The sequence below is a fragment of the Mustela putorius genome, unplaced genomic scaffold (assembly GCF_011764305.1).
Source record: "Mustela putorius furo isolate JIRA1106 unplaced genomic scaffold, ASM1176430v1.1 tig00000460_pilon_pilon_pilon, whole genome shotgun sequence".
Lineage (NCBI taxonomy): Eukaryota > Metazoa > Chordata > Mammalia > Carnivora > Mustelidae > Mustela > Mustela putorius.
The window spans coordinates 15,048,607-15,073,392 of record NW_025421389.1 but is presented as its reverse complement, the minus strand read 5'-3'; the positions used below and the strand labels follow the sequence as shown (position 1 = coordinate 15,073,392).

At 55.1% G+C, this 24,786-nt stretch overlaps 1 protein-coding gene across 1 annotated transcript; it reads left to right on the top strand.

The window, feature by feature from the left end:
• The first annotated feature begins 564 nt into the window (after positions 1-564).
• On the top strand, positions 565-23,459 carry SLC37A2 (solute carrier family 37 member 2). The gene is given in 19 exon segments (XM_013055000.2): positions 565-919; positions 12,434-12,515; positions 12,986-13,079; positions 13,192-13,270; positions 14,240-14,375; positions 14,556-14,632; positions 15,530-15,696; positions 16,262-16,305; positions 16,590-16,742; positions 17,018-17,108; positions 18,434-18,496; positions 18,863-18,948; positions 19,437-19,485; positions 19,685-19,758; positions 20,042-20,092; positions 20,094-20,121; positions 20,264-20,361; positions 20,558-20,622; positions 22,409-23,459. Coding segments are annotated over 19 exon segments (1,512 nt in total). The 5' UTR covers positions 565-860; the 3' UTR covers positions 22,425-23,459.
• Positions 23,460-24,786: the final 1,327 nt, after the last annotated feature.

The window sequence follows — 24,786 nt, the reverse complement described above, 5'->3', positions numbered from 1 at the left end:
GGGTCTCCATCCCAGGACCCTGAGATCATGACCTGAGCCAAAAGCAGAGGCTTAACCGACTGAGCCACCCAGGCGCCCCAACACAGTATCTTATTTCTATAGGTGGAAACACCCTGGAAATCTTCAGGCTGGAGGCTAGAATTCTGGGCTCCTTCCCTGCTACCTGGCTGCTGGCCTCCAGAAGGGACAGCAGGAACGGCTGCAAGATTGTCCCCAGTCTCGGTGCGAGGAGGGAGTGGTGGGGTCCTGTCTGGTTCAAGGCACAGTCTGGATTGGGAGTGGGACAGGAAGGCCCTGTGGGGCCTGAGAGAGATGTTTGGGCCAACACCGTGACTCCCTGAAAAACTTCCTGTGCTCCGAGGGTGCCCCCGCGCTCAGATCAGTGTCATGGGGGACCATCAGGTATCGCGTCGGTATTGGTCCCCCACGCGCCTCAGTTTCCCGGTGGGTGTCAGGAGCCACTCCTCAGGACAGAAGGGCGCTGCAGGGCTGCAGGGACAGCGGCGCGCAGACGGAAGGTCGCGGAGAAAGGACTAGCCTGGCTCGCGGCTTTCGGTACCCAGGCGGGAAGTGAGCAGAAAGTGCAAAGCGGGAGGAGCCCCGAGAAGCTCCGAGGGCCGCCAGCTGGGAGGCCGAGCGCGAGAAAATGCAGGTGCCGGAGGTTGGCGGTCGGCTCGCGCCGGGCGGACCCCGAGGGCCTTCAGGTGCAAGGGGGCGGGGGCTCCGGGCGTCTGGCCGCCGAGCCGGGGCGGGCCGGGCCGCGGGGCATTTAAACCCGGCCGACTGCCAGCGAGGGCCACGCGCCTGGCCCCGCGCCCTCCTTCGGCCACATTCTCCGCCTCGGATCCCGGACCGGCACGATGCGGTCTTCCTTGGCTCCGGGTGTCTGGTTCCTGCGCACCTTCTCCAGGGACAGCTGGTGAGCCGGGCTCGGGGAGGGAGGCGCACCGGGTCCCGGAGCAGCTCCCCGCGGGTCCTGGAGCAGCTCCCCGCCGGCCCCGGAGCGCCGGAGGGCAGGAAGCGCCCGCGGCCGTGCGGGGACCGGCGGGGGACAGCCGGGGAACAGCCCGCCTCGCACACCCCATCGAACCTGGGCTTGCGTGCGGGGCCACAGAGGCCAGGGGCTGATGGAACTGCTGATCCAGGGGCCGAAGGACTTGCTGAGTGGCCCTTTTGCTCTCTCCTACTCCTTGGATAATACAGAGGCCAGAACTCAGTGTCCTGAAACCTCACCCTGGGCGGGGTGGGGTGGCGAGGGACAGACCTCTGAGATCAGAGCCACAGCTGCTCCTCCGCTGAACCATCACCCCCGCCCAAGGAGTGCCCTGGCTTCTGCAGTAGCCTCCTTCCTGACCTCGCGGGGCTGTGCGGTGGGGTGGGGGGCTTCCAGCTCCCTCCCCATCAGAGGCCACACACTGGAGCAGTCTGCTTGGTCTGCACAGTGTTTTGGGGGCATTGTGTTAGTTGCCATCATTGACAAATTGTAAAATTTAACGTAAATAGCCAGACCCCTGGCTTCTCTTGAGAAACCGTGTAACAACACTAGGCCTATATTCCCAAATTATATGACTAGGGGTTGAGGATCTCTTTTGGATAGGGTGGGTGCTCTTAAGACGACCAACTTACTGGTTTTAAGACAGAAAATCCTACATACCCAACCCTCTCCCCTGAGGGAGGCTGGGATGGTTGATCACAGCGCTTGCCAAGTGGTGACAGTCCTCACTGGTGACAGCCCTCAGTCACTTCCATCCGTCTTCGCTCGTTTCCATTACTTCTTTGATCCTTCTGGAGCTTAGGACTGTTAAAATATTTTTCATAAAAAGTTGAAATCATGGCTCTGATAGGTTACAAAAATGAACATGTGCTAAAGATTTTATTTGACTTATAATGAGAGAGGCAGAACTTGTCCAGAAGGGGGGAAGAGGGAACTGTTGTTTAATGGGTACAGAGTTTCAGCTTGGGAAGACGGAAAGTTCTGGGGACGGATGGCGGGGATGGTTGCAGGGCAATGGAAAGGCACTTCAGGCCCCTGACCTGTACCCTTGACAATGGTAGAATTTATGTGATGTGTATCTTACCGCAATTTAAAAAGAATCTGAAGAACTTGGCCATTTGTAAATCAGGAATTTTGAGACCAAACTGACTTTTCCGCAGGTTGGGAGAAAAAACTATGAATTGGAGACTGTCCTTTCATTCACACAGTTTGTATGACTTAACAGTCACCTGCTGCTTCAAAGCATTATAAAATAGCCCAAAGTCAAGGAAAGGCTAGAATCTGATAACTGGAGGGGTGTCCATTTTTTTTTCTTCCCAAAAGTTTCCCCTACTTTGATCAAAAATACTTACAAAGATGATTCTTGATCACAAAATAAGGCCGGTCTCATTAGATTTGATCTGATATTATATATATATATATGAACAGCAAGAGTGTTCATCTACAATATGAGCCTTGTTAAGTTGCTTTGCTGGAAGTTTTCATAAGAAATCTTAGACTGGACTTTTAAAAGCCTTTATTTATTTATTATTCTTTATTATTTACTTAGCGTTTAGGAAGACATGACACTGCTTTTCACACTAGGTTTTACCTGCTGTACCTATAAATTGGGCAAATTCTTCTCTTCTTAAAGTCCCCCAAATACCCTGCATGTCCTGGGCCTGCCAGGGAATGACCTTCCTTATTTGCCTGTAAGGGAGCACAGTAAGCCAGGTTTCTTGGGAGGGTTTTATTAGTATTGGCTCCACATAGTCAATATTAGTTCCTTAAAAGGGGCTGGCTATATCTGATTAAATGATCATCACTGTCAAATATGACATTCCACGTAAGGCCTTGGTTATATAATCAATTTTTTGAATTACATCCGTGTTTAAAAAAAAAAAAAAAAAGGCAGGGCGCCCGGGTGTCTTAGTGGGGTTAGCATCTGACTTTTGATCTCCGCTCAGGTCTTGGTCTCCCATCCTCTGAGTTGGAGCTCCACACTGGGCATGTAGCCTTCTTAAAAAACACCAACAAAAGGTCAATTTCTTATTGAATGCTTGCTAATAACCATATTGCTATGAAAAGCAGGAATCCTCAACAAAAGTTTCTGAATTTGGGGGTGGGGGGCAGTCTGGTAGGGAGAATAAGAAATGTGCAAGTGTTTTGTTGTAGTTTACAAAAACAGAGTCTATTGAATTGTTTTGGGTTATACACTGCTGAGGAAGAACTAGAAGTGCTTCCTCGTATTTCCAGAAAATCGAACATTGTAACATCAACAATATTCTAAACATAACGACAGCTGTCCCTCATCAGTTCACTTGGGCTTCTGTGATTCTTATTCCATTGAATCTTGGGTTAGCAATCACCTAAGCCTGTCTGCTTCTTCCCTGGAGTTCTGGAAGTCCTGCCTCAATCTGCCTATATGTTCTTTCCAGACGTGTAAGCAATGCCGTGAGAGACCTATACCCCAAGACTGAGTGTCTGGGACAGTGCTTTTCCGAGATAGTTCTCGATTGGTAAAGATGCAACTTTTGGCCTACAGCGGATTGCAGAGCCTTTAGGAAGCATCAGAATGAAACAACGGCCTATAGGTGACAGAAACCTAAAGGGGTGTGAATTAACGTACTATGATAGTTTTCAGAAGTGAACAACCTGATGAGAATTTGTGACCAGAATAATGTGGCTAACCAGGAAATGTTCCTGAGATACGCAAAACAAAATCCAGCCAATTAAAAATCTAGTGTCTAAAAACACAGTAAGGTAAATTCAAAGAAGATGGTGAACATTACATTTTTACTTATAAAAACGAATGAATACAATTTGTATGGAGGAAAAAGTTCTTGAGATATTTAAAAATCCTGAGATTGAACTTATATAATATCCCAAGGACATACCAAGAATATCAACTCAGGAGACTCTGTCAGTCTGGAATAAGGCCTACACATCTGTATTTTATTTATATAAGTAAGCTCTACACCTGGTGTGGGGCTCAAACTCACAACCCCCAGATTAGAAGTCCCACTATCTTCCTACTGAGGCAGCCAAGTGCCCCTACGCCTCTATTTTCATAGAACTCCATAGGAAATTCTGATGTCCATCCCGAGTTGAAAACCACTGACCTAGAAGATGTTCAATTCAAATTAAAGAAGTAAGGTTGCAACCCAGATAGCATTTTAAATCAGAACCAAAAATCGTGACTGGTCGCCTGTAATATTACTGTTAGACAGGGCTGCCAGGCCACGGATACAGGGTGGTAGATCTTGGACCCGGAGGGCACTGAGAAATCTGGACAAACTGCTCATGTAGCCTACCATTTGTGAACTGTTAATATAAATAATAACATTTTGCCCTTAGAAATGTAACCTAGTTGAGGCTGAGTGTCTCTTCTGATTTCACAGCTATTTCCATGCAGTTGGTTGATAGCAACATATCAAATAAAACTAATTATTTGCAGCCCTTCTCTTTTTATTTTTTTAAAGAGTATTTATTTATTTGACAGACAGAGATCACAAGTAGGCAGAGACACAGGCAGAGAGGGGTGGGGGGGGGGGTTGGCACGCAGGCCCCCTGCTGAGCAGAGAGCCCGAAACGGGGCTCTATCCCAGGACCTTGGGATCATGACCTGAGCGGAAGGCAGAGGCTTTAACCCACTGAGTCACCCAGGTGCCCCATCCCCTCTCTTTTTATAAAAAGTGAAAAAGTAAACTTTCCAGAGGCTCTCTTGGGGGTCTCATTCATAGTTTTAAGTATGAAAGGTGTCCAGAAAGTTTAATTTTATTTTGCATTTAGGACTTGATTTTGGAAAAGCAAAACATCAAAAGTTGTTAGGACATTTGAGTGCTCATCGTGAGTGCCTAAGAAACTTCTTGTCTGCCCATTTCAAAGTGATGATAATACAATAAAAAATAAACTTAGAAGGTAACATTGTAAAGAAACTGAACTGTTTCCTAAAAATCTTTGTTTTACAAAGTATAGAAAATTATTCTGTAGGACACTGGATGTTTGCCATCTAGGCAGATTCCCCAGGAGGTTAAAAAAAAATTTTTTTTACATCCTCTCTTTAAAAGCAGACCAATAACCAACATTCAAGGAAATTTTGGCACTTTAGCAGAGAAAATCAGATTCTACTTTTGCACTGGCGTATTTGATACTAAAGGAACCACAGCCTCTTTTTGAAAATAATACAAATAAAACAAAAACTGAGCCAGATTTGGACAAAACTTTACCATAATTATTTATTTTCAGACTCCTTATTTGCATGTACTATCATCCGAAGGAAATCAAATCCTCTTTTCACAAACTTCTACAAATGTATCCCTTCAGGTTTTGTCCTTTATTGTCCTCTTTCTTATTTTGGAATGACCGGTCATTTTACTTTAGGATAAAACTTTTCTTTTTCTCTTCTTAAAAAACAAAACAAAAACAGAAAACCCCACCATGTCTTATCACCGTGTGTGCCAGTTGTACATGTCTGCCGCTATTATTCCTAATGGAGTTTCATCCATATGTATTAATTATACCATTTAGCCAGAGTAACTTCTGTTTTAGAGGAAATAGGGTTGGGGAGGGGAAGTAATTATCAACAGCCTGTCCCACACCAGCGTTTTAGAAGAACTCATGAATACACCTAACACAGCTTTCTACAACCACACGTCATTCGAAGTATGACTCCAGCTATGTACTGTGTTGGCCAACATCTCCCAGAGTTAAGCCAGATCTGGACTGAAATCCTTTCACCACGGTATGCTTCATGCAGTTGCCTTCTCTAAGCCTCAGTTTCTACAGGATAAACCTGATACGAGAACATTCTTAACTTCCCGTGGCCGGTGAAGGGCCCTGAGTAAGTGTCCTTGTCCTTTCCTGCTGGGTGTAGGGCTGGACTCCTATCACACACTAAGCATTAATGTGGTGCCTACTGTAGGCACATTATTATTTTTATTACTTTATTATTTTTATTATCTTGAGCTCTGGGGCTTGTAGTAATGATTAAGACCTGGGCCTACCTTCCTGAAACTAAGGATCAAAGTCTTCTCAGACTTACTGCCTCCCCATGTCCCCAAAGAGGGCGTTGAAGCAGAAGCGAAGAAAGCAGGTCTAGCTAGACCTTCCTCGACTAGGACACCGGAGGCCGGAGTCACCGTGAGCTTTGGATCCCCCGTCTGTCGAGCAGGCAGGAGCGAAGCCCGCCTCACAGGACCGTGCGAGCGTTACGTGAGGCCCCGTGTGTGAAGAACTTAGACCAGGCCGAGGCTCGCGCGAACCACTGACGGACCCTTAATTACTGACTCTCCTTTTCCTCGCCTTTTCGACTACTCTGTGCCAGACAGTGTTGATTTGTAGCTCACTGCAAGGCGACGAGTTGTTTCCCCACCTCACCTATGGGAGTCACAAGGCCCAGAGAAGCTCTGCAGCTTGTCCGACCCCTATAGTTAGTACGTGACCCAGCCGGAATTTGCACCCAGGTTAGTCCTTCTCCCTGGCCCGGGGTCCTTCTGCTCTCCTCCTGCTGAGATTGTGGCAGGGGACATGTCCCAGGGCCGGCTGGCCTCACACAGATCACTCCCTCCCTTTGAGGTTGTAGGGCCTCGTCTATAACGTGGGAATGACCATGTAACTACACCACAGGGTTCGGGTGAAAGTGAAAAGATGAGGAAATCACACGGCCTGGGGCCTGGGGGCCCGGGTCCTGGCTCACGGTCCGTCCTTGGTCAGCGCTAAGTGCTTGTGCATGTCTGTGGACGGAGGGAAGGATCCAGCCTCAGCAGGAGGAGAAGGTGGCCTTGACCCAGGGGATCTGGAGGTGTCCTGAGCAGAGGCCATGGAGCCGGCAACGGCATGGAAGGGAAGACAGCTGGTCTGCTCGGGACTGACCCCATGTAGCTACTACTGGATGGGGGCAGAGGAGCACGGAGGGAGTAGCCCCCAGAGGCCTGCCTGAGGAAGACAGGCAGTTCGAACTGTGGGAGCAAAAGTCGGAGCCACAGAGGTTTCCTTCCAGGGAGATGTTACTCCTGCCCCTCCTCCTCTGTGTCAGGCTGGGGCCGGTAGAGTCCTCCCAGCCCTGGGCCTGGCCGGTGCCCCGCCTTCAGGCCCCGCGTCTGCGTGGGCACGTCTGGGGGCAGCTGGGAACATGGGCCTCTGGCCAGAGATGACTGCAGCCAGCGCTCATGGGGCTGGGCCCAGTTCCTGGGGCTCCGTGAGGGAGAAGCATTCAGGACAAGGAGTAGAGGAGCCCGTGGGAGGCGGGACTGGCTGGATGAGAAGGAATTGGGGGGAGGAAGGCTTTGGGCAGGCAGGAAGGCAGGAGCTGTGAACTCCCACATCACTGTTTGTTCCCCACACCCTGATCTTCCCCGGTGAGCTGGAAAGGCCAAGGCTGCCAGCTGGCCTCCGCTGGAACAGACGGCTCCCCTTCTAGAGTTTACGGAGGGCTCTCGTGGCCAGATCCTCGCGCCCACCCCCAGGGGACACAGAAGCCCTTCGAATACATCCCCAGACCCTGCTGTATGCTGGAGGCTTCCCCACCCCCCACATCTCAATCCTCTGACACTCTTGCGTGCGGGAGTCGATCACCTTACGTAAAGAATTTCAAACTGAGGCTTAGTTCAACTCACTCAAGGCCACAGTCAGCAGCGGGACACAGTCTCTTTTGGTCTAAGTCTGGCGATCTTTTCCCTGTTCTGCTGGGACCCCGATCAGGGCCCCCATTGCTGCCTGAGTAGCACTGTCTTGTCTCACTTTCCTGGTAACTGCGAAGAAGGGCTTGGTAAGGGCCACAGAAAGGGAGCCTCAAAATGAGCTGTGGCCGTGAGGGGCTGCTCTGGAAAGGACTGGAGATCCAGATGGAGAAACTGGGGGACACACTATTATCCCTGCCCCCACCGCGCGGTCAGCACTGGTCACACAGCATGGCCCTGTGGTCTCCCCTGCCCTGTCACTCGTCCCTGTGGTCTCCCCTCCCCTGTCACTCGTGATGGCTGCCCTCTCCCCAGCTGCCTTCTGCTTCCTCTTCCCCTCTGCCGTTTCCTCTTTCCCGTCTTGCAGAGCAGACTCCTACCTCCCCTGGCTTTGGGAAGAGGATCTGACTTAGGGCCTGTGGACTGGTCTGGCATGATGGACGTGGTTGGTCAAGGCCTTATTTCTTCCATTCAAACTGTGCCAACTGAGTGCTAAGGTCGGACTGGAGCCATCCAAACGTAACAACAAGATGAAGGACAGACATCGAGTCAGAGTCTCGGAGGGTTCCTGAGTCGGTGTGTATGAAGGGGCCAAGCAGCTGCTCTCCTCTTGGCCCCGGGCTCACGCCTTGGACCCCTGACACTTCACGCTCTAGGCGGCCAGAGACTCTCCAGGGGAAGTCCATCATCTTGCCTTGCTAGGTGGGACCCTGACTCTGCCATCCCCAGGGCATTTCCATCTGTGCTGTTTGCATAATGTCAACCACCTCTTCCAAACCCTTCCAACTCTCACGCCCTTCCAGATGTTTCCAGCTGCCTAGACAACACATCATGCTGGAGCTGAAGCCATGGCTGTCTGTTTACAGTCTCGGGCTTCCCTCACCGAGTCTCCTTGTGCAAGCTTTCTGCTTTCCTAAAAGTGATCATGATCTTATCTGCTCATTCATCCTGCGAAGTCCTGGGCTTCTTATGGCCACCTGCCAGTCTTTCCCTTTGCTGGAAAGGATCTCGGGACCAAGCTCTGAATCAAGCTGATGTCTCCGAGCAAGCTCTTGAGTCCCAGCTGGAGGAAGGATGACAAGGAGTGGATTCCTTTGGCTGACTTTCTGCCCCCAGAGGGCTTTGGGCCTGTCTAGCCGTGACCTGCCCCTGTCCCACCCTGTATGCTGAAGGCCTGGCTCTAGGCTCAGCCTCTATCCTTTTCAGATCTGTGGAGTCCCAGAACAGGGACCTCCAAAGACAGGCCACCAAGTCCCATTTCCTCAGGGCAAGTGCCAAGCTCACCAGCAGCCACAAGCAGCCTGTCACCTGGCTACCTGAGCAGCCCTAGCCGTCCACTAGCAGCCCCTGGTTGAGGCACGGGGGCGTAGAGGGTGGCTGTTGAGGGAGCTGAAGTCCTCACTGGCCTTACGGGGTAGGGGGTTGTGATTGGAATGTGATCGGAAAGCAAGGAAGCAGGTACTAGGGTTGACCGGGTGGCTAAATGGGGAAAGGGTGCTTTTTTCCATCACCTCCTAAGACCAACGTCCCTCTCCTCTGCTGTTTCTTGTTGTTCCGGGTTGTTGTACTAGTGGTGGTAACAGGTCCTGTGGGGGTTTTATTTGTTTTTAATCCATTGCTGCTTTGGGACACATCGATCCTTGTCCTCACCTCAGAAGTCCCCGTGCCGAGTCTGGACTGTCCACTAACAGTTAAGAGATAGCTAGTTCGTCTCACTATCTAATTTGGTTACTGAGTAACCAGTGCTGGGTTGGGGGAGGCTAGGACTCTAAGAAGTGCCACTTCCTGCTAACAAAGATTTAGGGGGTCGGTCATGGAGCAGGTGGCCTCACTTGGAACCGTCTAGGGGCCTCGCTGTGCCTGGCCTGTCAGCCCAGCCTGGCCCAGGACCTGGGCTGCCATCCCTCCCCTCACTGCCCCCCAGGGCCCACTGCTCCCTTCCGGGGGCCTCTTGGTTCCGAAGAAAGGGCTGGTAAGAAGGGAAGTGAAACCTGTGGTTCTGCACACCCCGGAGCCTCTCAGCTATCTTTCCTGTGAGAGGCTCTGAATCTGGCAGCTTTTGGTTGGCTTAGCTCAGCCCTCCACCTGATCAGTGACCCCAGTCCCCTTTGAACGGTGGCACCTTGGCCTTTTTCTCGGAATAGCAGCCAAAGTGGAATGGAATGGAAAAAGGACTGTGGAATGGGAAGTGGACTGATCGGACAGGAGGCCTGGCTCCAAGGGCGCTCTGCCCAGCTAGCCGCGGGCCTCTGCGCTCCTCCCTGCGCCTCTCTACAGTCCAGGGAGGAAGTCCCAGAGGGCACTGATGCCAGGCCTGACATCGCGGCACGCCTGAGGGCCTCCTGCCCCACCCCCCACAACCCCCTAGATTCATGACTCTTCTGCTTTCTTGGGTGTCAGCTTTTCTCCTGGAGGTTGAGTTCAGAGCAGAGGGAAAGGGCAGGCCGGGCTCCTGGAGGAGGGCAGGGCTGGAATCTCACAGGTCTGGATACTCGTGTGGGCCCCTCCCGACCCTCCTTATCTGCTCTCCAGGGAGCATCTGGGCAGGCCACAGCAGGCCAGAGTCTCCACACCATCCCACTGCGGGCTCAGAGGTGAAGCTGGGTGGGGGAGGGGAGTGTGTGTGGGAAGAGCAGGGGGAGCTGGGAACTGTGCTAGGCCTCCGGGCGGCTCTGACCAGCTCCCGGGAGGGCTTCCCAGGCGGGCTTCCCAGGCAACACCAGGGTCTGTGACTGACAAGGGTCTTCCTCACTGCTGGGCCTGTCATGGGAGAACAGTCAGAGCTGGGAGCCTCAGTGGGGCCTCAGGGATCTGTCAGACGCAGAGGAAATCTGATTTGTCTCCACAGTCAGTATAGCTAGCAGCCATGCTAGGCTCAGCTGAACCCTGGGAGGGGTGGGAGTGGGGGCTTAAAGATGGTCCAACAGGGACCTGGGAACTCGGGGGAGAGTCCCATTGTGTTCACTTGTCTTTGAGATAGACAGGCTTGGTGCTCTCATCCACGTGCCACTGCTGAGGAAACCAGAGGGGAAAAGATGGAGGGACTTGTGTTCGGCTCCCCAGTACACCAGAGGCAGCCCACAAAGCACTTAGCTTCTCCCGCCCCAGTGCTTCCCAGACAGGGCACTGGACCGGCTGTCTGCGGGGCCATTGCTTCCTCCCAGCCATTCCTCTTTGAGGAAGGCCAGCTGGACACCTTCCCTCTTCAAATCCCCTCAGAGAATGTCCCCAAATTCTACAAGCCTCCGAACTAGGAGGCATGGGCCATATGCCTGTGGCTGGGACCTAGAAAACATGGCTGCCGCAAAGTTTTCTGATGTTGGTCACTGTGACAGTCCCTCAGAGTGACCCCACATTCCCTGGAGAACTCAAGTCCCTGGAGGACCTCTGTGACCCACCCATGTGTCCCTGGGAACTGGTGGCCAGGGGGCCCTGTTTGTTGTAGAGGAGCATACAATCCAGACCAAATAGTTGGAACTTCGTTCTCGACAGCATGGAGGGCGGCTGGAAAATGTTAAGCCTGGTAATGGGTGGGTGTGTGAGTGTGTGTGACTTCGTTCTCTTGAGAAAATGCACCATGAGGTTGTGGAGAGAGGGGGGTCAGAGAACCCGGGTAGGAAGCTCAAGTCCGGGGTAAAGGAAGAAGGGGCCTGAGAGCCCAACCTAAATCCAGGCTCTTCTGAAATTGGGGGGAAGTGAGTTCGGGGTTTGAAGGCAGTTCCCTAAAGAGGGCAAAGTATCCTACCCCTTAGGTTCATGGAGCTGAGGATGGAAAGTTCTCCAGGGCCTCTCCTCCCCTTGTCCATTCTTCTCCACGAGATCTTGAAAAACCCAAGGCTCTGGATCTTTCCTAACGCCTGCCCCTTCCTCCTGGCTTGTGGGCCCTTCTCAAGGTCTGTTTTCCATGTACGTGCTGCTGGCTGCTGACTCGGCTCAGCTGATGCTCTCCTGGGGAAGCAAACATTGACTCAGGAGGATGTCGAGGCCCTTCCCCCAGCCCACCCAAAGAAGGGCAGGGCCCGGACGTGGGGTGCATGCTTGAGGGGTGCCTGGCTGAACTGTTCTTTCCATCCCTGGCCGGTCCTTGGGATGAGAAGTGGGGGAAGGAGAGGGCGCATGTGATGTGTGAGCCACAGATGGAAAGAATGAGCCCAAGAATGAGCCTTCGGTCCCGTGGGACGGACCAGACTGGGCCTGGGAAGAGGATGTGGATTCTGGCCCCGGCTTCTCCACTGTTGCTACATTTCCAGAGGTGTCTGGCTCTGCTCTTCCTGGGCTGCAGCCACTGCTAGGCCTGCTGTGTTCAAGGTTTAAGAGGAGTCGTGAGCTCACTTTAGAGACGAGCCATGGCGACCTCCCGCCTGCTCCCACCATTAAAAACATTGCTGGTATTTTTTAAAAACAATTCTACTTGGTTGCTCCCCTGTCTCAGCAGTGCACACACAGGGCCTTCCTGACCTTAGTGAGGTCACAGGACAAGAGAGGTGATGGGAGATGAAAGAAGCGGTCTGGGGGAGAGGGGTGCATAATTTGTGTGGTCTAGGGGGCTGGGCCAGCTCTGCTGGAAGGCCACAGGAGTTGAGACCAGAGAGATTGGGCTCTCTGAGTGCACTGGCCTCTGGGCATCTGTTCCCACCCTCCCCTTGGCCTCTGTCCCAAGGAACTTGTGTCCGGTTGGACCCTGAATTAGAGCGTTGGCCGTGTGGAGGCCCTGGGGTTGCCAGAGTGGGTCAAGTGGGACCGACCTCCCACTAACCCAGGCACCCGCCTCTCCCTGCAGGTTCCGAGGCTTCATCCTGGTGCTGACCTTCTTCATCTACACCTGTTATCACATGTCCAGGAAGCCCATCAGTGTTGTCAAGGTGAGGCTGGCCTGGCGGTGAGGAAGAATGCAGGAGATGCTGGGCTCCCGCAGAAATCAACTCTAGTAGAATGGTCTGAATCTTATTCCCTAACTGGAGCCACGGAGATGAATGGCCTTCACATGGCCAACCCTCACTTTTAGTAGTTGTTCTTCTTAGGGAACTTTCCCTAGGTGCTCCTTTGGACAGCAGTGTTAATGGGCTATGGCGGGAACGGGAGGGCAGGGACCGCAGGCTGTATGGGCTCTGCTCAGACTCACCTTGCCCTTCGTGGAGGGTCTGACGCGCGGCCCCTTGCCCCTGTGGCGGGTTCCTGCAGGAGGAGCTGCCACAGGAAGGCTCACGGAGTCCACGGTGCCGGCCGCGGTGCTGGTGTGGTTGGGGAGGGAGATGGTTTGCTCGGCTCTGGGCCGAGTGGGCTCTGATGTCAGGAGGTGAGCCCCGACCTGTGCACCCTCTCGCCTCTTCAGAGCCGTCTGCACCAGAACTGCTCGGAGCTGATCAATCCCATCAACGACAGCCACAGTATCAATGACACAACGTGGTGTGACTGGGCTCCATTCGGTAGGAACGGGGCACATTGCTCTTGCCGCAGGAAGAGGTTGTCTGGGGCCAGAAAGGGTTTCCTGCAGGGGCTGCCAAGCACCAGCTCTCTGCCTCTCCCCTCTGTTTCCAGATAAGAACAACTACAAGGAGTTACTGGGGGCCGTGGACAATGCCTTCCTTGTGGCTTACGCCATCGGCATGTTCATCAGGTAGGGGATGGGCCAAGCCTGTGACTGTCTCACAGTGGGGGGCCCCAGAGCTGAGGGCTCCCCCAGGTGGACGGGAGGCAAAGACATGGGCCCACACCACCAGCGCCTGGCCATTCTCCTTTCCTTCCCACGGTCACCGGGCCGACTCCTTCACCTGGCAGGCTCTGTAGCTGCTTCTTCCTAGAAAGTGTTTCCTCTGAGGTTACTCTCACAGATGACAGTGGTGGTGGGATGGTTGGAATATGGGTTTTTTTTTTTTTCCTGAACTGGGATCCTTTGTGGGTGGCCGTGGACATGGACATGGCTAGGAAAACCGTCAGCCTCTCCTAGGCCTAAATTAGCCCAGCAAGCATGGCTTTGACGTAGTGAGTCTGCTGTCTGTTGCCAAGAACCAAATGGGAAGAACGCCAGGTACTGCCTTCCGGTGGCTCACAGCCTAAAAGAGGGGCCTGCTTCACAGCTGGTTCCAAACCAGTGTGGTGGTTTGGTGACCAAGGATGGGGGTGCCACACTCACTTGGAGGAGGGGCACAGGCCACGGGACTGAGAGGGGAAGGAGGAGGGAGAGTTCAGTCGTAGAGTGCAGAGCTGCATATGTTTGGGGGCAACCAAGTGAAGATGTCCGGAAGGCATCTGGGTGTGACCCCTCAGTGGGAGAGGTCAGGATGGAGGCTACCCAGTTGGAGCCATAAAGTTGATACAAGGGACTGCGCCCTGGGGCAAGTCTGTGAGAAGGAGTGGTCAGCAAAGGCAAAGGGGTGAGCAGGCCAAGGGGAGAACAAACGTTTCAAGGAGCGTGTTCAGCAGTGGCAACTGAGGCAGCAAAGTCCAGTGAGTGGAGACTCAAGGGCCTCCCTGGCAGGTGGCAGGCTGCACAGAGGTGGTCGGTGGCCACCTGGGCCAGAGGCAGCTCAGGGGTGCCGGGAGGAGGCAGCTGGTGATTAACCACAGATCCAACTCTCTTCTCCAGCGGAATTTTTGGGGAGCGGCTCCCCCTCCGTTACTACCTTTCAGCTGGAATGTTGCTCAGCGGCCTTTTTACCTCGCTCTTCGGCCTCGGATATTTCTGGAACATCCATGTGCTCTGGTACTTTGTGCTTATCCAGGTACGAGCCCCTGTCTTGCACTCAGACCTCTGCTCCATCGTGGGGAGGGTTGTAGAGGCTGCTAGTGTGGTTGGTTGGGGTTGGTGAGGGCTGGGGAGGGCCCCGCAGCCCGGGGGAGGGGGCAGAAGGAGTCTGCAGCATGGCCCAGGCCTGTCCCACTCATCTCCAGTCTCTCTGCAGATCTGCAACGGACTTGTCCAGACCACAGGCTGGCCCTCTGTGGTGACCTGCGTTGGCAACTGGTTCGGGAAAGGAAAGTGAGTGTGCGGAGGGAGGAGGAGCGGGAGGTAGGCAGGGAGGGCTGTGGGGAGTGAGGTCTCTCATGGCCCTTAGTATAATCTCAGGGTGAAAGGTTAGAAACTTGGGTCTGTCTTGCTGACTTTCACATTTAGTTCAATGTTTTAGTGGCTGAAAAGCATTACTGATTTTTCTCATGGATAAGGTTTTAGTCCACAGGACAGGCCACCCTTGTTACACTTTTTCCTCATAATTGACTAATTTCCATTTTGCATGAAGACAAAAACGAAACCTATAAAGCATTATTATTATTATTATTATTATTATTATGTACTTGAACTGGTTTCTGCGGGGGCAGGGGGGGTGGGGAAGAAGTTGGTTTTGAGCAGGGTTTCTCCAGCTCAGCCCTACAAGACATTTGGGGCTGGTCGCTCTTTGCTGTGGGGCAACCTTACACATGGCAGGATGTTTAGTAGCATCTACCCACTAGATGCCAGAAGCATACGCGGAGCTGGGACAGTTAAAAACGCCCAGACACTGCCTGTGTCCCCTGGAGATGGGGTGGCCTTGGTTGAGGACCCAGATTTGGAGTAACAGCCCCAGGACAAGAGGGAAGAGAGGAGTGGGGGGTCGGAAGTGCTCGGGGTGGGAGGAGCTCCATCTGGAAGGCCTGTGTGAGCTGGCTCCAGTCGCTGGATGAGGGGAGCAGGACCCCCGGCCTTGGCTGTCCCTTGCTTGGCACCTGGCAAGCCCTCCCCACCTCCCCCCATGCTGTCTTTGGGCCTGGAGGCTGGAGGCTGGAGGCAGCCAGCTGTTTGCACTTGGCCAGGGCGGGGGTGATGAACCCTGTGCTTCTGTTTTGACTTTCTTTTACTCTTCTCCCCTGTCTTTCCTGGTCCTGCCTCCCTCCCCTCCAGGCGGGGGCTCATCATGGGCATCTGGAACTCGCACACATCCGTGGGCAACATCCTGGGCTCCCTGATCGCTGGTGTCTGGGTGAATGAGCACTGGGGCCTGTCCTTCGTGGTGCCGGGCATCATCACCGCTGCCATGGGTGTCCTCACCTTCCTCTTTCTCATCGAATGTGAGTGGCCCCCGCCCTCCCTACGGGGCTCAGAACTGAGCCTCCTCCTTCTCTTCCTGGGGCCCGGGGGAAGGTAGCTGGCCCTGGGGGAGGACTACTGGTGTGTGTGTGGCCAGGGACTAGCTGCCTCTCTGGGCTTCAGCCTTTTTTCCTTTTTCACTTGTAAAAGAAGACAAAGAGGGAGACGAACAGCCTTTACTTGCTATTGGTTCAGGGCTGGGGGACTAAGCAGTTGGCCTGTGGTTGCCTGGCAAGTGCTGGCTCTGACGTGTGAGCAGGGGGAGTGGGAGGTGATGGGACCCTCGTCACTTGCTGTCCTCTTCCCCATTCTCTGATGGCCTTGGGAGATAGCTCAGCCCGCACTTGTGGCCACTTGGTAGCCACAGAATGGGGGCCCACAAGGCCCTTAGTGACACCGGTGGCGTTAGGGGAGCCAGGCCTGGAAGGTGCCTCCCGAGCCCAGGTTCCAGGCTCCCTCTTGCTGGGAAGTAGACTGGCCATTAACTTGGCGGCTGGGGGCAGGGCCTGCTTGGAAGCTTCTTAGAAGGTTGGGTTTTTCTTTCAGACCCAGAAGATGTGGACTGCGCAGCTCCCCAGCACCACACTAGTGTGAGCCTCTCCGCCCGTGACTCCATCCATGGGGGGCAGGTCCCAGAGAGGACTGGGGGCAGTAGGGGCATTGTGCGCCCACAGTTAGCTCACAGGCTCAGTGGCAGGACCTTAGGGTGGCTCCATGACAGACTGATGGGGCCTGGTGGGACATTTGTTCAGTCGCAAAGGGGGGCGCGGACCTCCTCCAGCTTGGGAGACTCTGCCTGCCGCTTGGGTTGCCCCCACAGCTGGCGGGCAGTGGCCTCTGACTGTGCTCCCAGCCGGGGCTCTTCTCTGTTCAGGATGGGCTGGAAGAGAACCCAGACAGCCCTGAGGACCTGGGGAATGGTCCTTGCACCAACAAGGAGAGCAGCCTGGAGAGCGCGGGCAGGTGCTCCAAGGAGCCAAGGGCACAGCCTTCGGCCATCAGCTTCCTAGGGGCGCTCCGCATCCCGGTGAGAAGTTCGTGGCCTGGAGCTCTCTGGATGTCCCCGGTGGCGGTCGGGAGATGAGGGGGGTTCGGGGGGCTCTAGGCTCTGTGTGAGGTGTGAGGGTGCGGAGCCAGCTCGGGGAGGGTAACACAGGAGGGTGGCCCTCACACAACAAGACTTGAGATGTGCTTTGTGCAGTAGTTTGGAAGGAGGGGGGCGGCTGCTGAGTTCCTCCTGGGGCTACCCCTGGCTCAGGGCGCCTGGCATGCCTTTCCGACAACCTCTGTCATGCTCCGCAGGGTGTGGTGGAGTTCTCCTTGTGTCTGCTCTTTGCCAAGCTGGTCAGCTACACCTTCCTCTACTGGCTGCCTCTCTACATCTTCAACGTGGGTGAGGACAAGGGGCAGAGGGGCGGGAGGGCTCTCTGAGGAGGCACGTGATGCACGGGATTCCAGAACACCATTGGGATGTCCGTGCACCCTCTCCTAGGGCAAAGGGAGACTTTTAAAATTTATTTTTCCTTTGGAAGTTAGACCTCATACATTACCTCAGAGACCCTGATTCCAGACACCTTTCTTCCCTCGGACCAGAGTTGGGGGTTCGGAACTCAGAGATGTGTTCTGTCATCCTTCCTGACTTCCTCTCCAGCCTTGTGTTTAGGAGAACCCACCTCCATCCAGCTGGCTTGGCTCACAGATGAGAGGGGCTGGATGGTTCAGGGACAGGTCTGCCTTTGAATGCCCCCCCCCCCCCACACACACACATAGGAAGAGGGTCTGGTGAGCTACCCCTCTGCCTAAAGCCTGAAGTGAGCACCGCTCTCCTCTCCCCAAGGGCTGCCGGGTACCTCCCAGGACTGACATCTGGTGCCTGGGTCAGCGGCACTGCCCTCCTTCAGGGCCCACTCTAGCCCGTCCCTGCCCTCGGAGCTCTGCCATGGCCCAGGCCCTCTGCCCCTCAGCTATGCTGCTCCCTCCAAGCCCTGTGGGAGGACCCCAAAGTCTGCTTTGCAAGTGCTGTACTTTCTCTGAATAGGATGCCCTGGGGATTATGCAAGGCCAAATCCCAGCCCCTGACTTGACCAACAGCCTCGTCATAGGGCCTCTCTCAAAGATAAGAGGGAGCGGCGCGCCAGGGCAGCTCTTGGTTTTGTAGCCTTGATGCCAGCTTCAGAGTAGGAGTCAACCTTGAGGCTTAGGCTACAATTCCATCTTCAGGATTTTGCTCTTTCTAATCCAAGGACAAGACCTGGGACCTGAGGTCCCCATTTGCCTGTGATTCTCCTTCCTGGCTCTGTGTATTAGCAGAGACCTCCCATGGATAGGGAGCCTCCTGGTGGAGGCTGGCCAGGAGCTCAGGAGCAGAGCACAACTAGGGCTGGTGAGACCAGCGGTGTCCCCTCCTCCCCCGGGGCCAAGGTGGCCTCGTCTGACAGGGTTCTCCTGGGCCAGACCCCATTGCTTTCAAGGGAAGGCTTTTCTGAGAGGTCAGAGCCAGCCTGCAAGGGGAGAAAAAGTACAGGCTGAGGTGTAGGAGTAGGCTGCTGCAAATTTACTTGTGACTCTGGCCAACCACTTCCCATGGGTCCCACTCCTTCCTCTGAAACCGGAGGCAATGGGACTGGGTCAGGTGCTCTGTAGGGCTTTTTCTGGCCATGGCACTCCAGGACGCCTGTTCCGAGCCCGGCTCTGACCATATATTTGTGTTTTCCACAGCTCACTTTAGCGCCAAACAGGCTGGGGACCTGTCGACCCTCTTCGATGTTGGTGGCATCATGGGTGAGGCCCTGCCCTATTCTGCCCTGGGCAGTATTCCCTTATTCCCCCTTTGTCTTGTGGGGGTGCAGAAGGACGGGACAGGTCCAATGTGATGTGAACTAGGCAGGTGGCATCAGAGAAAAAAGGGCTCCTACCCAGCTGGGGAGACCTCAGAAAGTTGACCCTTGTGTTTGATCTTCCCATAAAAGCAGTGGGTGTGGGGAGGGCTTCAGAGGGAGAAGTTCTACTGGTTCTGGACGCCCACACCCAGGCTAGCATTGGGTGGAGCAATGGGACGAAACGATGGGGCAAGGCTTGGGGTGCCACGTTAGTGGGCGGCTGTGGTCCCACTGGGAGCAGCTGGGTGCCAGTTGGTCTGTATTCTAGGCGGCATCATGGCGGGGCTCATCTCCGACCACACCAACGGCAGGGCCACCACCTGCTGTGTCATGCTGATCTTGGCTGCCCCCATGGTGCGTATAACCTCAAGAGCAGAGCGCACGTGCTCACATGTACCTATGCGGGTTATTGCAATGTGTGTGCACCTGGGCGTGGATGCACACGCCTGTCTCTCTGCGTGTATGCACGTCCGTGTGCACGCCAGGGGAGGAGAAGCTGGGGGCGGCACAGACTCCGAGATTCAGACTGAGGACTTTGGAAAGGGGTTAGCAAGGATTTGGCCTTGGTGGAGAAGAGGGAGGCCAGCAGCTGAACTTCCTAACTCAGGAAAGAATAGGAAATTCAGGTTGGGTGTGAAAGAAGCCTTTATGAGAAACAGGAAACAAGAGATTTCTACATCTTAGACCCTCCACCCCAGGAACCATTAAAGACCAAGAGTTCTGGAGTAAGGTGGACCTCTGGGGTTCCCTGGGAGGAGAGGGTGTGCCAGACTCCCAGTCTAACCCACACAGCCCTTGGGGAGGCCTGGGTGTGACCCGGCCTCTCCCTTTTCCTCTCTCAGATGTTCCTGTATAACAACATTGGTCAGAACGGGATTACCAACTCTATAGGTGAGGGGGTGGCCGCAAGTCGAGCCAGCGCAGAGGAAGAGCATTGCCTTGGGGGCCCCAGGAAGCCACGTGGGGGCATTGGTGGGAGGCACAGGGAAGTGGAGGCTCTTGGCCTGACGCCTGGGGGTTTCACCTGCTTTGGGGCTGGGGCGGGAGGAGGCCTCTCATTCCTAATGAGCTGTCTCTGTCATTGCCTCAGTAATGCTGATCATTTGTGGGGCCCTGGTCAATGGTCCTTATGCACTCATCACCACCGCTGTTTCTGCTGACCTGGTAAGCAGGCTGCCTCCCTGGGGCGGGGGAGGACTCTGGGAGCTTGGTCAGGGCCTGGGCACATCTCCAGGTCCAATATCCCATATTCCCACTCCCTCCCTGGTGCACAGAGATCCTGGTGTAGGAGGGCCTTAAAGTCCACCAGAGTCTGCCATCAATAGCCCCCTTCCTCTCAACTCCAAGCCCCAGTTGCTGCCTTGCCCCAAGTTAGCCCTATCCTGGTCCTGGTGCTGCCTGGTGCTGCGTCTCTGGTTGGCCTCTCCATGCTTTTCTCTCTCCCCAGGGAACTCACGAGAGCCTGAAGGGCAATGCAAAGGCACTCTCCACTGTCACAGGCCATCATCGACGGCACTGGGTCCATAGGTCTGTGACTCTAGTTTTTGGCCCTTGGCAGCTGAGCCCTGAGGCTTGTGTTGAGCATACTTCTTGGAATGCCGCTCTCGGGTGGGTGGGCTGCTTAGGGCCCCTTGTTGGGTGCCCCTCTCTGATGTTGTGTTCTGCGCAGGTGCGGCTCTGGGGCCTCTGCTGGCAGGACTGATTTCCCCCACAGGCTGGAACAACGTCTTCTATATGCTCATCTCTGCCGATGTTCTGGCCTGCTTGGTACGAGATCTTGGGGTTACAAAGATAGGTATTGGTGGGGTTGACTCTCCTGTCCTGCCAGGCTGGAATCCTGGAGGTCCAAAGCGTTGACCATGAGGGGTTCTGAAAGCAGCTGCTCGACACTCAGAACCCCTTTGTGGTCAAGGCTAATGTCGCCCTCCCCCTCCCTCTGTGCCTCTGACCCCCCCTCCCACAGCTCCTCTGCCGGTTGGTGTACAAAGAAATCCTTGCCTGGAAGTCATCTTTGAACAGAGACAGAGGGTGAGTCCCCAGATAGCTGTAGACTTCTTAGGGGAGTGAAAGCCCGTGTTCACTTCTCCGCACCCAGCCTGAGCCTACCTGTGGCCCGGACTGGGGCTGGACCCTGGAGGTGCTCCATGCCCTGCCCCTCTACCGTGCTAATGTGTCCTCTGTTGTCCCCATGTGTCTCCGTAGCTCTAATTTGGCCCTAACCCACCCGCGGTAGTATTTTCCTCAAGTCCCATGACTTTTGTGAGTATTGTCTTCAAGTCGGTGGCTGATGTGCCCTTCGTGTGGGGCCTGCATGCAAATCCTTTCTCCTCCAGTGTGATTTTTTTCCCAGCTTTCTCTTGTTTCTTGGGGGCCAGCTCAGGAGACTCTCCACCCGAGCTGAGCATGGTGCTTGGAAGTGTTTCCTGAGCAGCCCAAACTGCCACAGGGGTTGGCAGACTCTTCTCCTCCGGGCGAGTGGTAGGGCTTTTTGCTGTACCCCTAGGACAGAGACGAGATCCAGGGAAATTGTTTTTGCTCTGAACTAAGACTCTGAGCCCTACATGCCTCTTAGAATTCAGAAGCCAGGATATCCCCTCGGCCTGGGGTGTACAGAAAAAAGCAATAACCAATCAAAGTCTCTGGGATAAAATTCCAATCAAGCCTCGGTGGCTGGCCTGGTGTGCTCTCTGTCCATTGCCCTGTGGTGGTGGGTGCGGAGGCCGCATGGACAGGGCAGTGCCAGGGCAGAGCCAGCAAAAGGCTAGGCCGTGTGCTGGTGCTGAGGGGAATGTTCCCTCTGGCCTTTCTGGCTCTGCTTCTGAGCAGGAGGCTCTGGCTAATGAGGAGCCGGCCGGAGTGTGGACCTAGTCCTGGATGGTAAACATGTGTCAACAACCCCCGGGAGGTCAATGGTGACCAGCACATAGCCGGGGAAACTCTTCCCCTGGAGGATGGCATCTTTCAGGTTCAAGGGTAGAAGAACCGAGAGCAGGAGGCATAGCAGAGTATCTATCCCGCCTGCCCTAGAGGAGGGAGCAGGGCAACTTGTCCCCTCCCCTCGCCTGCCTTCTTGGGCCTGGCCTGAGGGGAGACTCGAAGGTTAAGAAAAGTAGCAGGAAGGGGGGGGGGGGATATATTTAGTCAGCATCTGCTCCCTGCCTGGAGTTGAGTCTGCCTTCAGACGCAGCTGCTTACCTGTTAGGCACTGTGAGACATCGGTTCTGTCATTTAGAGAAGAGAGAACAGAGGCTCAGGACAGGGAATGTGACTGAGGCCTTCAACTGAGCCTCAATTTGAACCCAGGTGTGTGGGGGCTTGCTTTCCTCTGTCCTCTTGCCACCCGGAGCTGGGCGGGCTCTGAGGAAGGCTGGTGCAGGGGGAGTAGAGGAACTTGCTAGGGCAGGGGGACCACTGGGCCTGGAACCGGGAATCCCTGGACGGTCCCGACTTCTCAGCTCACTCGCATTGATAAGACCATGGGCATGGCCTTTGTGCCCCGACATCCTTCTGTGTATAACTGGGTGTGCTCAAACCTAAGCCACAACCACTCGATCACAGGCTGAGACAGGATGGATCTGGGATCCCGCTTTGTCAAACTGTCAGGTGTGGCACCAACATTGCAAGGCTTTCATTATCAAGCTTACTTGCTAATTTGCCACTGAAGGGGAGGAAGGGAGCCCTAATGACAGAACAGCGATGAGAGGCAATTATTAAGGGACCCTACAAACCTGCCTTCCCTATACTCTTCACTGGGGCAGGAGCTTACAAACCTGTCTCTTACTTTCTCTTCCCTTGCCTCTCACCCCTCCTGTAGGTATAAAGAGATATGAAGCCCTGATTCGAAGAGAAGCAAGGAGGGCCCCAGCTGATTCCCAAAGTGCTCTCCCCCGACTCCTGCATGGGGGCAAGACAATGGAACCCACCACAGACGGGCTGACGGTCCTCTGAGGGGCTGGGAGGTTCTCCGAGGGAAGGGGCCTGCCAGCAGGAGGACTCACAGCCCTAAGCTCCAGAAGCTGCAAAGCAGAAGGGTTGGGGATCAGAGCTGAGTGGTGTCTCCAGCTTGGTAAGGGAAGGATCTGCTCTGACTCTTGCTTGTTCAGATTCCAAGGCAGGAGGCAGGGGGTGGACATGGGCCCAAGGCCTGGCAATGGTGTGTCTTTCCTTCCTGTGTGGAAAGTGAGCCTCAGTGCTCAGCCTATACCTGTCCGTGGATTTCTGACCCTATTTGAGAGCCACCGAGCCTCGCTTCCTTCCTTTGTCCATAAGCCAGCTTTCTCGTGTATTCCCCATGTTGGAACCTCTTCTACCCTGCATTTGATCCTGACTCCTGACCCGAGTCGATTAAAGTGTTATCACTGTATTCTGTGGGACCAGGACCAGGACCAGGAGGTGCCGAGGGGACAGACGTTAGGGAGGCATCACTCTTGAGCCTGGGGCTGGGCTTCCCTGGCCCCAGTCTCATCCCAGCCCTCCGTGTCCCCAGGGGAAGAGCACGTCAGAACAGTGCGGGGGGGCGGGGGCAGGCCTGACTAAAGCCACAGGGGCCAGTGACCACCAAGTGCTCACTGCAGATGAGCCCTGCTCTGGGAACAGAGTAGATGGTGGGCACGGAAGACGGACTTCCGCCTGAGCACAGGCCCCAGGATGACGAGACTAGCAAGAAGGAAGCTGCCTGGCTCATTCAGGCCACTGTCCCATGGGCAGTGGCCTGAGCTCTCTGCGGCCTGCCTCCCCTTCCCCCCTGTTCCTGCCTTACTTCTCCTGCCCACCCCACCCCAGAGTGCTGCCTGCCAGGCTAGACCTTGGCATTGCTCCCTGACCTCCGAAGCCACCCATCAGCACAATACAGATCCCTTTTGCCAGCCGGGCCTGTGCTCATCCTTGTCAGGGCCTGGCACGGCGCGTGGGCTGCCACGTTCCCAGACTGGGGCTGGCCACATCTCCCTGAGGAGATGCTCGTGACCACACGGTGGGGGGTGGGGGCCTGTGGGGCTCAGCAGGAGCTAGAACCCCACACAAGGTGCAGCTGTAGAGCCCTACACAAGGTGCAGCTGTGGCATTAACGGGGACGCTGAGGCCAGGGCAACACTGACACAGCTTGTACACACTGCCCTAGTGACAAACTGACACTCACTCGGGTTTGAAAGCAGGTGATGGTCTGGGATCTCTGGGTCGGGTGCCCCCCCCCCCGGGGCTGTACGGCCAGCTTTCTTGGAGGCTTCTTTCCGAGCAGAGGCATCTGAGCGGCTCGCTGAGGGAAGCCACTAGATGGTGCCATCCTCCGCCGGCAGAGCCCGGCGTGGGCTGCACACTCTTCCTGCTTCCAGGTGGGGAGCAGAGGGTGCTCTGTTCACCACCTGTCAGCCTTCTCTCCATTGCATCGGGTCAGGGTGGGAAGGCTGGGAGACTTCCTCCTGGGGTGGGAGGCTTCCTCTGCCCTCGTCTCGCCCCTGACTCCTGTGAAGCCTGTGTCCTCACCTAGAAGGCAGTCCCGGCACGACCTGCCTCAGAGGACGGGCATGAAGGGAGCCGACTGAGTCAGTGTTAAGCACATGCTGCCCGCCCCTGAGGAGCTTGACTGGGAAAGGGAGAAGATAGAAATACGGAAACATTTTTGAACAAGACGGGGGGAGGGGGGGGATCGCTGGAGATGGTGCCCAGAGCTGAGAGGCTGCACCATCTCCCAGTCCAGCCTGAAGGGACGGGGCAGGGGTGTGATCCATGGAGGAAGGGATGTGAAAGGCATCAGAAGAAGAACGAGTGGGACTTGGGCACGCGGCTAGTTTGATAAGGTAGGGAGGGGACCTGGAAGAGGGAGGACGTGGACAGGAACACTGAGCACGCCGCTCAGAGCGCAGCAGGGGGACCCGGAGAGCGGCAGAATGTGCCCGCTTGTGCCTGGCCAGCCAAGGGATCAGCGGGGTGCTGGCAATGAGCAGAAGGCCCGTGGAGCTCAGCCCCTGGCCTCAGCGATGAAGATGGGGGCTGTGGGTGGGAGTTAGGGGGAGACGGCAAAGGTGGAGGAACCCAGGCCCTGGTCTGTGTCCCTGTGCACAGGTCTCCCAGGCCCCGGGTTCCTTGCCCCACCTCCGCTCTGGGCGCCTACTGTTCCCAGAAGCCTGCTACCTGCCTTCTCTCTGGGCCTCAGCACTCACTTGGGGCTAATGCAGGAGCATTACGTTAATTAGT